This window comes from Aquarana catesbeiana, linkage group LG02, assembly GCF_042186555.1.
Source record: "Aquarana catesbeiana isolate 2022-GZ linkage group LG02, ASM4218655v1, whole genome shotgun sequence".
Classification (NCBI taxonomy): domain Eukaryota; kingdom Metazoa; phylum Chordata; class Amphibia; order Anura; family Ranidae; genus Aquarana; species Aquarana catesbeiana.
In genome coordinates, this window is record NC_133325.1 from 381,806,803 (window position 1) to 381,822,629 (window position 15,827).

Consider the following 15,827-nt stretch of genomic DNA (forward strand, 5'->3'; position numbering starts at 1 on the left):
ATAGGGATCATGACTAAACACCTATAAAGTGGTATGAAACACGTCAGAATTTGTGCTTTTATTCCCATTGCTGTATGAACTGTTTTTCAATAAAGGAATATTCTTTGGAGTGTGGCCACCCGGACCTTCTTTTTGTTCACAATTATCTGAGAGCTTAATTCATCACGGTTCAGGATACATTATTTTTGCCACTAGAGCATACTGGTGGTAGGATGCTAGGTAATCCTGGCTTTCCTTTCTTCACCTGTTAGAGTCTCAATGCCTAATGATCAGGACTATGGTTTCTCCCATCCCTATATTGAGGTGGGCTCAAAAGAAAAGGCTTCCTGTCCTGAAAGGGTTCTTTTATCCAATGTTGATCATGCACCAAGCTATGTCTTGCAAACAGGCAGATGAAGGCTTGGGTGCTTTCACAGTAATAAAGCATCTGTGCTGCAGAGATATTGCCAGTGGAACTCCCCTGTCAGGGAGTTGTTTTGCCAATGGAACTCCCCTGTCATAAAGTTTTTGCCGGTTAAACTCCTGTCAGGAGGTTGTTTTAAACGTTCTGGTTTCTGGCCAGATCTTTTATGCTCCCTTTGCCTTTTGTCACCTGGCAGCAGGCTTTTTAGTCTCCAATGAGGCTGAACAATATCACAATGGTGTTCTACATCAAGGGGCAGGTCAGAACCTGCAGGGTCAGTCCACTGAGAGAGGTAGAGATGACTGTGATCTGGGTGGAGGACAGTCTCTCTAACATCTCATTCAGTCTGCATTCAGAACTTCTGAGAAGAATCCATATTTTGTGGTCCAATTGAGCAACAAGTGGTTCCTTCATCCAGGTTCCTTAAAGTAGATGTTATGTCTGGATAAGATTTCAGAGTTAGCTCTGCTTCACTTACATCTCTTTACATCTCTTAGCGTTAGCATCTCTTTACTATTACATGCTGTAAAAGTTTTTCCCTAGGGACCTGGGCCAAGCCCTGGGTGCAGATGCTGTGTCAGATCAGGAAAGGTCTCACAAGCCATATGCTTTCCCTCCAGTCCAATCCATATACAGTTTTTTGGGGTCTGTTGCTAAAGACCGTGGCAATTATTGCAATAATTCCTCATTGGAAGAACAGGCCTTGGTTCCTGCTTATGATACCGGGTTATTTAATTTAAGTCCTTTGTCTCGGATGAGATCTTCTGTCGCAGGGTGCAATAGTCCACCCTTGTTCATCTCTTCCAGTTCCTCGTACTGGGAGAAAGAGGCTGATCAGGCTTGGTTGTTTTTCTCTAAGCTAATATCTATAAATTCTACAAAAGCATTTGAAGTTGAAGTCCAAATTTCCAAATTTTTAATTTTTGGACTGCTTTGTTTTCTTTTGCCACAGTCTTCTGGTCAAATACATTATGGACTCCAACTGCTCTTAAGCTCTCTTAGAGGGCAGATCTCTGCAGTCCCTGTCATATCCAATGTTTTTTATGGGTGGACTATGCCTTGCTAATCAAATGTTTTGATGGGGGCTGCATCTGAGACTTGAGGGAGAGCCAAGTCTCTCTAGGTGGGATTTACTACTTGCTCTGGACTTACTTGTTAGCTCCAGATGAGATCTCTTTTCAGTCCAGCTTGGGTAGACTGAGCTATGAAGACATGCTCTTTAAAGCGGAGTTCCACCCAGAAATGGAACTTCTGCTGATCCCGTTCCTCCCCCCCTCAGGTGTCACATTTGGCACCTTTCAGGGGGGAGGTATTTGCTCCCACTTTTGGTGAAAGATCGCCGCAGTATCCGCGGTGATCTATGCCATGTCTGGCCCCTCCTCTGTCCCCCTGATGTCTTCTGGGAGACACACAGGTCCCAGAAGACAGCAGGGACCACTCGCGCATGCACAGTAGGGAACCAGGCTGTGAAGCCGCAAGGATTCACTTCCTGATTCCCTTACTGAAGATGCCGGTGCCTCCAACCGGAGCTGAGGGAAGAGTCAGCTTCAGGTGAGGACATCGTGGGCGCCCTGGACAGGTAAGTGTCCTTATTTTAAAAGTCAGCAGCTGCAGTATTTAAAGCTGCTGACTTATTTTATTTTTTCAGGCGGAACTCTGCTTTAAGGGCTATCTCTTCAGCCAGGAAGTTTGCCAAGATCAAAGCTTTAGGCTAGGAAGGATCCTTTGGTGACTTACAGCTCCAGGTAGGATCACCTCCAGTCCAGTTGGTGTAAGGTTTGAGCCATGATGTCAATTTCTCTAAGGGCTACATCCTCAGCAGGAAGTTTGCCAGAATCAGGGGCTTGAGGACCTTTTTGCAGCTTGCTGCTCCAGATGGGATCTCTTTCAGTCCAGTTTTGAGTAAAGGCTCGGTTATTAAGGCAGCCTCTCTAAGGGTTTCTCCCTCAGTCAGGAGGTTTGCCTGGGTCTGGGCCTTGGGCCATGAAGGATCCTTGTTGGCATTCTGCCTAGTACAGGTAGTGTTTATATCCATACTGGGTTGCAATCTGAGGTGGCTTCGGCATCCTATGAGGACAAAAGATTTGTTCCTCCCATATGCAGGACCACTAAGGATGACTGGTTCCATGCCTGGGATATTGGTATACTTAGATCATGCTCACAAGCTACAGCTTTGCCCAGAGTTTTAGGACATCTTTGTCGCTCTTGCTGGGGTGCTAGTATGTGTTGGCCAGAGTACCGGGGGGATCTCACCACTTCCATTGTGTTGTCCACTCCCGCTCCACTCTGTATAATAAGGCACATAATAACTCTTCAGAGCTCTGAAGAAGTTAGCGGTGATTGGCTAAACACATCAGCGTGATGTCGTTACGCACCTGACGTCTCTCGGGACCGCTGCTTGCGGGCAACAGCAGATGGTGTGACGATCTCTGACTGCTGACTGTAACAGCGATACTTACGCTGATGGTGTGGTGATGCGAGGGGATTGGAGTGCCTTATTATACAGAGCGGAGCAGAAGTGGACAACACAGATCCCCCTGGTACTCTGGCCTATACATACTAGCACCCCAGCAGGAGCTGGCAACACTACTCAAGTGGTGGAATCCCCTTTTTCTGTTCATCTGTTGAATATACATCAGAACCCCAGCCTTGCATGTATGAGCAACCCCCATTTGGCCTTTGAGGTCAATTTGGTCGGCTATCGGCAACTTACCTCACCTATATGAGCATTAGCCCCTTTTTTCACCTGACAGAGATACTAGAATGGACTGCCAATAACAAGTTAATTAACCAAAGGGCTGCTCAGTGAACTCAAACTATCTGCTAGCCTGCACCTGACACCTTTCCTTAACACGCACCTTACTTATTGGAACCGTGAGGATTATGATTGAAGCTTGCCAATCCAATTTTACTTGCAATTTGCAATAATTATATATACCAATTGGTATTCCGAATTAAGTGTGTGCTAGGTTGTATGTATGGGTGTATGCATATCTGCGAGTCCCGTTCATAGACAACGTTGTCTTTTTTAATTGTGGTTTGGTAAAAGTCAATTCACTAAAATTTTTGTATTTTGTATGAGGCAATTTTTCTATAATAAAGCTGTTTTTTTTTCAACCGCTGTGTCCACTAATGTGACCTTCTTGGTAGGTTCTCTCACCTTCCTTTGCCATATGCTTTTTTGGTCACGTGGACTGCACCAGATTTGTAAAAAACTTATATTTATGGTGATTGATTGATACAGCTCTGATGGTAACAGTAATTTTTAACTACCTGTCAGCTATTTGAGCAGTGGACCCAGGTTATGCTTTTTGCTCTTTTATCTTTTATAGAGCTTAGGAATGGTTCCTATTGAAGCAGTGACAACACACTCAATCAGGAGTGTGTAGACTTTATGGGCTCCCTGTGAAAGGGCACCAGGAATATTTGTAGGGGGATGACATGTTTTCCAATAAGGCTGTTCTGGCTCATAGTGGGGTGTAGCTAACTTCCTTATGCTGTTAATACCTATCCACAAGGTTTCTGTTGGCTAATGCTGCGTATACACGACCAGTTTTGCCGTCGGAATAAACCCTCGAAGGTTTCTCCTATGGAACTCCGACGGAATTCCGCTCAAGCGGTCTTGTATACACATGGTCATACCAAAGTCCGACCGTCCAGAAAGAGGTGACGTACAACACGTACGACGGGACTAGAAAAAGGAAGTTCAATAGCCAGTAGCCAATAGCTTCCATCTCGTACTTGCTTCAGAGCATACGTCGTTTTTGGTCCGTCGGAAATGCATACAGATGTGCGGTTTTCCCGATAGGAATTGGTTCCGTCGGAAATATTTAGAACATGTTCCATTTCTAGGTCCGTCAGAATTTTCTAAAAAAAAAGTCAGATGAGTTTTTGAGTCCGTCTGACTTTTTCTGTTGGACATTCGGCTCAAGTGTACGCGGCTTAAGTGCTATGTTTGAAACCCTAATTTTTTCGGCATCCCACCCTTGTTTTTTTGGGCTCGTTAGTTCCCAAATGTATGCTGCCATGGAGTCTGTCAGGAAAACTGAAAATTTCCAATCAAATACTTACTGTAAATTTCCTTTCCTGAAGGACTCCATGGCAGCAGGCGTTCCCTTCGAGTGTCATGAGTAGGCTAGTTACAGAACGTGGCCTCTGGCTCAGCCTGAAAAATTTATGGGTGTGGGGTCCTATGGGATAGAAGTGAGGGCAGAGCTACCTGAACGTATGCTATCATGGAGTCCATCAGGAAAGTAAAATTATGGTAAGTTTTTTTAGGAAAATTTTCATCATTTTGGCCAATGAAATTAAATAGTGCTTGACACCTATAAATACACCTAAATTCTTGTAAAAGCATTAGACACTTTTACAAGCATTAGCCGTTTTTCATGCAAAATGAAGAGAAGGCGCTTCTAAGTGTAGTATCACCAGTATTTTATTGAAAAAAAGCAGTTAAAAACACTCACAGAAAGGTAGTGTCAAGTGAGCTCATCATTCGATACAGATATAGTGGCAGATATCCTGTCAAGGCTCTCCTTGTTCCTCACAAGCTGACCAGCAGCAGGAGAAATAGATGCCGGAGCCAGGTTGGCCTCCCAACTTACAGAACTGCCAGAAAGCACACACTGAAAAGTTTCGGAGCATGCGCAGAAGCTCCTTTATCACACATGAGCTCTGGGACAGGAGGGCTTGATTAAATAGGGGAAATGAGAGGGCAATTGGTGACATAACATTAAAGAAATCATTAAGCACTTATAACATTAAAGCAGAGGTCCGCCCACCGCTGAAAAAATTAAAAGCCAGCAGCTGCACATACTGCAGCTGCTGAATTTTAATAATTGGACACTTACCTGTGCTGGAGTCCAGAGATGTCGGCACCACAAATGATGTTTCGAAACATCAGCTGTCAGGTGCATGCTGCCTCCATTGCGAGTAAGGGAACCCGGCAGTGTAGCCTTACAGCTTCACGCTGGGAACCCTACTGGGCGATGACGCAAATACCCGCGGCTGAGGCTCCGAGAAGTGGGAACAGGATACCTGTGAAAGACCAGTATCCTGTCCCCCCTTCCCCCGAAAGGTGCCAAATGTGCCACCGGAGTGGGAAGGAGTACAATGAGCGGATGTACCACTTTTGGGTGGAACTCCGCTTTAATGTAAGACAATATCAGTGAGCAGTATAGAAGAAATATCACAGAAATAAAACAAATATATAGTCCAAAGTTTCAGCAATTTTGGGAACAGTGTAAAAAACAAATAAAACAATAGGATAAGGCAGCAACAAAGTGAGAGGAAAAACAAGGGGCTGCAAGTCCCAGCAGAACTAAAATGTATTGTCCCCTTGGATGGTGGCCCAAATAACCAGGATATCTAGAGGTTCAAATCATACAGAAGCACCCTATATACCGCTACCTTTCTGTTTTTTCTGAAAAAATGCTGCTACCAGGAGGAAGTCTTCTAGGAGAGTTAAAAAAGGGACATTTTGAAGATTTTTCCTTATCTCGTTTGTTTAAGCTTATATTTATAAAACATACTTTTTTGCGGCAAAAATCAAGTTCAGAGAGAAGCATTGCAAAACAGTGGCCACAAATATTTTTTGCATTTATGGAAGCAAGGAGGCTTTGATGAATGTGTAGAATTAATGTAGATATGAAAATGGAGTGACAGTTAAAAACAAGTGCAGGAGATGGGTGGTATATTTAGCACCTCCCTGATCCTGACCCTCTGAGGCATGGTGGCACCTCAGGAGAACGGTTGGGCTGACATTTCACCTCAGGAGTAGATCATTTAGGCAATAATGGGACATGTAAACAGATGAATGCCAGTCACTTTTAGGTGAAACAAAGAAGGCATTTATTACTCACTCTGTCCATAGAAGAGAGGGTTAGGGGAGCAGATACTGTAGATTAAAACAGAACTCCATCACTGCAGAGGAAAAAGGACCTTTAGGTTGAGACAGACACTCCTGTATTAGATTTATTTAGCAGACGTTACCGATAGCAACCACATTTCGCCAAGAGAGTCAACCAGCTCCTAGTCACAAGGTTCCACTGTAAAAGCCCCAGACACCTCCAGCAGGATTCTCCTCTGGGACTCAATCTTGTACCCAGAAAGGAACAGTTACAGACCTCAGCTCCAGACCTAAGTATATGCAGGCCTCCTTTAGGCAGGCAGGCCTAAAAAAGCAGCTTCAGCAATTGCACCCTCCCTAGGCCAGAGCCTGGGGGAAGAGAGTTGGCATCAGCCAGCCGCAAATATTTATATCTTTTTCCATTATGCACCACTGGCAAGAAAACTCCTATTGCTTGACTGCGAAAATACATACGTTTTCAAAATCCAGACCTACTGTATGATCTCACACTAATACCAGAGGTTACAGCACCACCTACTGACAGGAGGGAGAACTGAACAAGACACAGACTATAACTGGCATTGGCTGATTGCAGCAATGCAGACTAAATTTAAAGACACTCCTGCTTAAGGCAGGTTGGCTACATATAGGTGATGGGGAAAACAAAGGTTGGGTTCTGAAAGTGTAGGGTGTGGTAGTCATGACTGACTGAGGGTGAGCCAGATTTATGAGGGTGAAACTTGAATGTACAACATGTAAAGGAAATAGAATGTTTCAGGGTGAAAGAGGGGTGTGTTTAATGAAGAGTGGGTATATAAAAGTGCTAGAGGGGTGTATGCAGGAATAATGGGGTGCAAGAGGTGCTATATAGTATATGAAAATCTTTACAACTTTCTTTACTCATTATTCCAGTGGAGGGGAGATAAAGAAGCAAAAGCAACCAACTTTTAGGACCTGATAAATGCAGATCTTAAGATGGTTCTAAAACTGAAAAGTATTTTTTACTTTAATGCATTTATGCATTAAGGTAAAAAAACCTTCCACTCTCTGTGCCCCCCCCCCCCCCCCCGCCTCCCTAAACACTTACCTGACACCATTCTCAAGCCAGTGATGTCCCCATCAGCAGCCCCTCTGTCCTCTCTCTTCCTGCATTCACAGGCTTGGCTAAGAGCCCACTGTCACAATACAATGGCACAGTGGGGAAAATTCCCACATCTACCTTGATTGTGTGGATGGGGAATTGTTACAGTTCTTTCCTTTGGCTGGTTGAAAAAAAAACTGTACCATGTATACCATGTACAGCAAACACTAGGTCCTAATGCAGCCTTTTTACATGTTAGAGCTTCTCTGATATCGGGCAACCAGGGCATTGTACAAGGTATATGAGCAGACATACAAGCACATCCAAGTCCCAGCTTGCCACATTTCCGCTCATTTAGCAACTTTAAAATAATCACTTACTGGTTACAATTACAAAGTTACAATTTACCAGTTTATAAATACTGTACAGTACATAGGCAGAATTAGAGAAGTCTTTACAATCTGGCAATTCAGAATAATTTTTAGACAAAACGAAGATCTATGTTCAGTGAGGGAAAAAAGTATCCCCTGCTGATTGTGTATGTTTGCCCACTGACAAAGAAATTATCAGTCTATAATTTAAATTGTAGGTTTATTTTAACAGTGAGAGGCAGAATAATAACAATAAAAATATCCAGAAAAACTAATTTCAAAAAAGTTATAAATTGATTTGCATTTTATTGAGTGAAATAAGTATTTTTATCCCCTATCAATCAGCAAGTGCTCCTAATCTCAGCTTGTTACCTGTATAAAAGACACATGTCCGCAGAAGCAATCAATTAATCAGATTCCAATCTCTTCACCATGGCCAAGACCAAAGAGCTGTCCAAGGATGTCAGGGACAAGATTGTAGACCTACACAAGGAATGGCCTACAAGACCTTCGTCGAGCAGCTTGGTGAGAGGGTGACAATAGTTGGTGCGATTATTCATAAATGGAAGAAACACAAAATAACTGTCAATCTCCCTCGGTCTGGGGCTCCATGCAAGATCTCACCTCGTGGAGTTTCAGTGATCATGCGAACGGTGAGGAATCAGTCCAGAACTACACGGTAGAATCTTGTCAATGATCTCAAGGCAGCTGGGACCATAGTCACCAAGAAAACAATTGGTAACACACTACACCCTGAAGGACTGAAATCGTGCAGCACCCACAAGGTCCCCCTTTTCAAGAAAGCACATATACAGGCCCGTCTGAAGTTTGCTAATGAACATCTGAATGATTCAGAGGAGAACTGGGTGAAAGTGTTTGGTCAGATAAGACCAAAATCTAGCTCTTTGTTTGGGGGAGTAGGAATGCTGCCTATGACCCCAAGAACACCATCTCACCAAACATGGAGGTGGAAACATTATGCTTTGGGGGTGTTTTTCTGCTAAGGGGACAGGTCAAATTCACTGCATCAAAGGGACGATGGACAGGGCCATGTATCATCAAATCTTGGGTGAAAACCTCCTTCCCTCAGCCAGGGCATTGAAAATGGGTCATGGGTTGGTATTCCAGCATGACAATGACCCAAAACACATGGCCAAGGTAACAAAGGAGTGGCTCAAGAAGAAACACATTAAGGTCCCGGAGTGGCCTAGCCAGTCTCCAGACCTTAATCCCATGGAAAATAGGTGGAGGGAGCTGAAGGTTCGAGTTACCAAACATCAGCCTCAAAACCTTAATGACTTGGAGAGGATCTGCAAAGAGGAGTGGGACAAAATCCCTCCTGAGATGTGTGCAAACCTGATGGCCAACTACAAGAAACGTCTGATCTCTGTGATTGCCAACAAGGGTTTTGCCACCTAGTATTAAGTCATGTTTTGTGAAGGAGTCAAATACTTATTACACTCAATAAAATGCAAATCAATTTATAACTTTTTTGAAATGTGTTTTTCTGGATTTTTTGTTGTTATTCTGTCTCTCCCTGTTAAAAATAAACTTACCATTTAAATTATAGACTGATCATTACTTTGTCAGTGAGCAAACGTACAAAATCAGCAGGGGATCAAATACATTTTTCCCTCACTGTAGTTTTAAAGTTAAATGGAACAAATTGTGCACATTACAGCTAGTGTCATTTATAACAATCCCCAAGCCCTCCTTGGGGTATTTAAAAGACATATATAAATTTAATTCAAAAGTATTTTTTTTCTCATACTCCCATTTTTTCATTGTGTCCACAGGATAATAGCTGTGATGTCTGCAAATGCATAATTTTACCACGGTGGTAAACTAATGCCTCGTTTCCACTGAGCGGAACGGTTCGGGTTGGTTCAGTACGGTACACTATTTTGAGTGTTTCCATTATGAAAGCGGCCCATATAACCGAACCATACCGCACCATTCTTGGTCCTGCTCCAGATGTGGGGCCATAAAAAATGGTACGGTTTGGTTAGAGCGGAGCTACAATACATTCCACTGATTGGCGGATGTGTGACGCCAGGCTAGGCATTTTTTCTAAACCCACGTATGGCCCCTGGCGGTCCGACTTGCAGTGGAAACACTCATCTGAATAGGCCGGACCATTCTAACCCTTCCAAACTGTATCGACCCGAGCCATTCCACTCAGTGGAAACGAGGCATAAAAGGATCATCAATTGCAATGTCTTGGCTAGATTTCTAATTCATACTATATTTTCCTTCACAGCTTCCAATTGGCTTTGGCACGGCTGCCAATATCAGGGTTGGAATTGCTTTAGGAGAGGGAAACATTGAACAAGCCAAAATGTCTTGTAAAGTTGTACTTTACTGCACAGGTAGGATTTTGTACTCTAAAGAAATGCTACATAGTAAAAAAAAAAAAAAAAAAAAGCAGATATGTACCCTGTAGAATGCGGTATATTTTTCTGTACTGAAGAACATACTGTAGTTGAAAAGAAGATTTTTTTTTTTTTTTTTTTAATGAAATAAAAGCAAATATCTGATTTATTTTTTGGCCGCACTAGAGTCGAATCGCAAACTCAACCCAATACGACCCAATTCTGTAAATTGCATTGCGTTTTGTGAACCGAATTTGGGGTGTCGTTAACTTAACACACACACCCGCAGTAGTTCGCATGAACGGGGTGCGATTTTGATGCAGTGTGGAATCCGTACAGAATATGCAGCGCACAATTGTGAAAGGGAACTCAGTAGAATGTTAAATCTTTTAAGGAAAAAACTAACGTGCACAGAGATGGTAATTGATCTTGAATATTTAGTAAGATAAGGCAGGGAGAGGAAAAGTCACAGAGATGTTGGGGGGGGGGGGGGGTGTTAGTAAAACTGTTGGATAAGGATTTAGAAAACCAATGTCCACATTTAGTCAATTCCCTTTTGTGTCAAATAGAATTGTCATTTTTAGTTCAAAGTTTTAATTTCTAGAGTAGTTTTGAAGTTCATGTTAAGAACTAAAATATGCATGTCTACCATACTGTGGTCTGGTTGTGAGAAATGATGTCCCGCACGTGTGTAGAAATCATCCCCCCTATGTTCCTTGATGGTAAGATCCTTTGCTGCATTTTTTTGCATTGGATAAGGTACATACCATTACTAGAGGTACAGTTGTATAATCCTGTGATATTAAAGGTTACTTTTGTTTGTGTGGCAATGTTTGAACTTTAGCCGACACAGCAGTGACTCAAGATGCATGTTTATACAGGTTGTACAAACTCTTTTTATTTTATCTTGTTTGGACTTTTATACTAAAAAAATGCAACATTGTCACATTTGGAGATAGTAGCAGATAATTTGTGGATATAGTATTTTGTGATTTTTGTTTAATATTTTAGTATTTATATATACTTGTACTAAGAAAAATAACGGCACCATACCATATACCACCTCATGGATATAAATGCAAATGGAGGTGCATTCATAATGCCCCGTACACATGATCGGACTTTCTGACAACAAAACCGTGGAATTTTGTTGGAAGGCTGTTGGCTCCAACTTGTCTTGCATACACACGGTCACACAAATGTTGGCCAACAATTACGAACGTAGTGACATACAAGACGTACGGCGAGCCGATAAAAAGGAAGTTCAATAGTCATGTGATATCTCCATTACGAACGCTAGTTTTACAAGACCGAGCGCTTCTGGCTCGTACTTGATTCCGAGCAAGCGTGGACTTTTGTGCGAAGGACTTCTGTACACACGATCGGAAAGTCCGACAACAAAAATTTGTTGGCGAAAAATTTGAGAACCTGCTAGCCAACATTTGTTGGTGGAAAGTCTGGCAACAAATGTTCGATGGAGCATACACACGGTCGGACTTTTCGCCAACAAGCTCACATCCAACATTTGTTGTCGGAAAATCTGATCGTGTGTGTACGAGGCATTAGTGTAGAGCTGGAAATGGGGACAAAGAGCGCTACCTACCTGCCCAGTACAACAGCGTTTTAGCTGTTCAATCTTTTTTTATTGCTGTACAAAATAAAACAGAGTATACTCCAATATAAAAGGAGACATAATATATACAGTTGTGCTGAAAAGTTTACATACCCTGGTGGAATTTATAATTTGTTGGCCATTTTTCAGAGAATATGAATGATAACACAAAAACATTTCTTTCACTCATGGTTAGTATTTGGCTGAAGCCATTTATTATCAAACAACTGTGTTTACTCTTTTTAAATCATAATGGCAACAGAAACTACCCAAATGACCCTGATAAAAAGTTTACATACCCTGGTGATTTTGGCCTGATTGCATGCACACAAGTTGACACAAGGGGGTTTGAATGGCTATTAAATGTAACCATCCTCACCTGTGATCTGTTTGCTTGTAATTAGTGTGTGTGTGTAAAAGGTCAATGAGTTTCTGGACTCCTGACAGACCCTTGCATCTTTCATCCAGTGCTGCACTGATGTTTCTGGATTCTGAGTTATGGAGAAAGCAAAAGATATGTCAAAGGATCTGCAGAAAAAGGTAGTCGAACTGTATAAAACAGGAAAGGGATATAAAAAAGATATCCAAGGAATTGAGAATGCCAATCAGCAGTGTTCAAACTCTAATCAAGAAGTGGAAAATGAGAGGTTCTGTTGAACCCAAACCACGTTTAGGTAGACCAACTAAAATTTCAGCCGCAACTGCCAGGAAAATTGTTTGGGATGCAAAGAAAAACCCACAAATAACTTCAGGTGAAATACAGGACTCTCTGAAAACATGTGGTGTGGCTGTTTCAAGATGCACAATAAGGAGGCACTTGAAGAAAGATGGGCTGCATGGTCGAGTCACCAGAAGAAAGCCATTACTACGCAAATGCCACAAAGTATCCTGCTTACAATACGCCAAACAGCACAGAGACAAGCCTCAAACCTTCTGGCACAAAGTCATTTGGAGTGATGAGACCAAAATTTAGCTTTTTGGCCACAACCATAAATGCTACATTTGGAGAGGAGTCAACAAGGCCTATAATGAAAGGTACACTATTCCTACTGTGAAATACGGAGGTGGATCGCTTATGTTTTGGGATGTGTGAGCTACAAAGGCACAGGAAATTTGGTCAAAATTGATGGCAAGATGAATGCAGTATGTTATCAAAAAATACTGGAGGAACATTTGCATTCATCAGCCGGGAAGCTACGTATGGGACGTGCTTGGACGTTCCAACATGACAATGATCCAAAACACAAGGCCAAATCGACCTGTCATTGGCTACAGCAGAATAAAGGGAAGGTTCTGGAGTGGCCATCTCAGTCTCCTGACCTCAATATCATTGAGCTACTCTGGGGAGATCTCAAACGTGCAGTTCATGCAAGACAGCCTAATAATTTACAGGAACTGGAGGCTTTTTGCCAAGAGGAATGGGCAGCTTTAGGCCCCTTTCACACTGAGCCACCCTGGGTGTCAGCAGTAAAGCGGCGCTATTTTTAGTTTTAGTGGTGCTATTCACCCGCTAGCGGGCGGTTTTAACCCCCCGCTAGCGGCCGAAAAGGGGTTAAATCTGCCCACAAAACACCGCTGCAGCGGCGCTTTGCCGGCGGTATAGCAGCGTTGCTCCATTGTTTTCGATGGGGAGGAGCGGTGGAGGAGCGGTATATTCGCTGCTCCTCCACCGCAGCAAAGAAGCTGCTGGCAGGACTTTTTATGACGCTCTGCCAGAGCAGCGCCCCAGTGTGAAAGCACTCGTGTTTTCACAATGGGTTTGCAGTTGAGGCTTTTTTCAGGGGCTTTACAGGCGATATTTTTTTGTGCTGTAGCGCCTGAAAAACACCTCGGTGTGAAAGGGGTCTTACCATCTGAGAAGATAAAGAGCCTCATCCACAAATACCACAAAAGACTTCAAGCTGCCATTGATGTAAAAGGGGGCAATACACGGTATTAAGAACTGAGGTATGTAAACTTTTGGTCAGGGTCATTTGGCTAGTTTCTGTTGTTATTATGATTTAAAGAGTAAACTCAGTGGATTGATAATAAATGGCTTCAGCCAAACACTAACCATGAGTGAAAGAAAAGTTTTTGTGTTATCATTCATATTCTTTGAAAAATGGCCAAGAAATCATAAATTCTGCCAGGGTATGTAAACTTATGAGCACAACTGTATACCCAGATAGCAATTAATTGTGCTGCAAGTTTGAAAATGACTTGCTAAGCTATTGCTAGACTTGCCAGGCTTCACAAGTTTGTTGCACAATTGTAGAAAGTCTGCATCGCATGACTCTAGATCACCTTTCTTTGCAAACATTCTACAAGTCTGCTGCAAGTTCATGTTCAGTTATGTTTTGCAATAGTCATCCCACCACAGGGGTCACCGTGGCTGAATTTTCATGCTGTAGACTTGCAGAGCTCTTGCGGTAGACTGACCACTGCAACTTTGCCCTTGCTAGAGACTTGCCACGCAAGTTTGTTACAAATTGGAAAAGTGTCAACTAGAACTTGTGTTTCAAGTGCTCTGGAAGTGTACAACTTGGCAGTGAAAATGTGCAGCAAGTTAACAAGGCTTACAATTTAACACCGCCACAAATTTGTTATACTTGCTATCTTGGTTACTCTGTGTTCCCCTGAGAAAGTGCTCCACTTCCAGTAAGAATACTTGCTCAACTGACCAGTGGACATATATAAACATACAGGTCAGAAAATGCTTTATACAATCATCTGGTGATATCTACAATCCAGTAGATACTGATAGCCAGGTTCCATTTAAATCACCAACTGGTCCCCTTTATATCATAGGCATCCTTCTGTTCATCTATTTATGCTCATAGAGGAGAGGAGTCTTATGATAACCACAATGTAGCACACTCACATATTGAATATGAGTCACAGACTTGTTACCAACATTAAAATCACGCACTTGAGGTTCTTTTCGCTCCCGACCGGAAGTGACGTCGCCCAGTTCTTCCCTATGTGTTACATCCCTGGCACACATGACTTCCTCAAGGTAACAAGCTGGGTGACACTCTTCCTAATATACTATACACAATGTACTAGTAACCATGCTAACTAAGCCAGAGGTAAAATATATCCAAAACCTTTAAATGGCAACAATCACATAAATCAGTCAGCTACCTACATTCAAAGGATGCAAATACAAAAATAAATTAAAAAATTATCTTTAATACACAAAGTGAATGTGGCCATTTTTGAAAAAATACATTAAAAATTATGAAAATAAAAAACTACAATGGTTGTTTTCACATAAGGAAAAAAAAAAAAAACAGTCCAGTTAAATCCCTTACCCTTTCCCCAGACTGACAATGCTGCTGTACAAAGTTGTCTGCTTTACTACTTCATCCAGAATGCAGACACCCTAAGACAGGAAGCATGTTACTGACTGGATCAGCAGGTGAAAATAAGGAAAAAAGTCTAAAAAAAGGAAAATGAATGCAGCCACCACATAAAAGGATTGGTAAGCTGCAATATATTCATTTTTGTTTTGGGGTTTAGTACCGCTTTAAATTGTTGACGATGCGGATTGTCCCAAAAAACAAATTCTCATGGGAGGTCAGAGTAAAAGGATTGTTTTTTAAGCTGAGCTAGCCAGATTCAAAATAGGCATGTGTACCCTAAGTAAATGTTGTGAACATGCCTCTAAGCAAATTACTAGTTGGTTCATTTTTATTACCAGATTTGCTTCTGCAGAGTGAGGAACCATAAATGAACTTAATGTACTTAGGTGTCTTAGTTGACAATTAGTATAGATACATGTCAAGTTGTGCCATTCCTGCTTCGTCTTTGGGTCTCTGCAAGGAGATAAGTATTAGCTTCACTGGTAACCATTTCTACTGGGTCAGGAATTTATAGGAAATCCAAAAGCTTTCAGTTGTCACAGGAACCGGATATAAGGGAGATCTTTCAACAGGGACACCTACGTCAGTGTCAGGTGTCTAATGCCGCGTACACACGATTGGACTTCTTGTCGGAAAAAGATATGATGGCTTTTCCGAGGGGATTCTGCTCAAGTTTGCCTTGCATACACACAGCCACGCAAAAGTTCGCTGAACTTACGACTGTCAAGAACGCGGTGACGTACAACACTACGAGCAGCCGAGAAAATGTTCAATGCTTCCAAGCATGCCTCGAATT

The 15,827-nt window shown here is 42.3% G+C and overlaps 1 protein-coding gene across 1 annotated transcript in view; it reads left to right on the top strand.

The window, feature by feature from the left end:
• LOC141128078 (multidrug and toxin extrusion protein 2-like) overlaps positions 1–15,827 on the top strand; it is a 214,359-nt gene that overhangs the window by 165,949 nt on the left and 32,583 nt on the right. Inside the window, exon 11 of the mRNA XM_073615143.1 lies at positions 9,964–10,072. Within this exon, the coding sequence (XP_073471244.1) occupies positions 9,964–10,072 (109 nt within the window). The remainder of the gene's footprint in view (positions 1–9,963; positions 10,073–15,827) is intronic.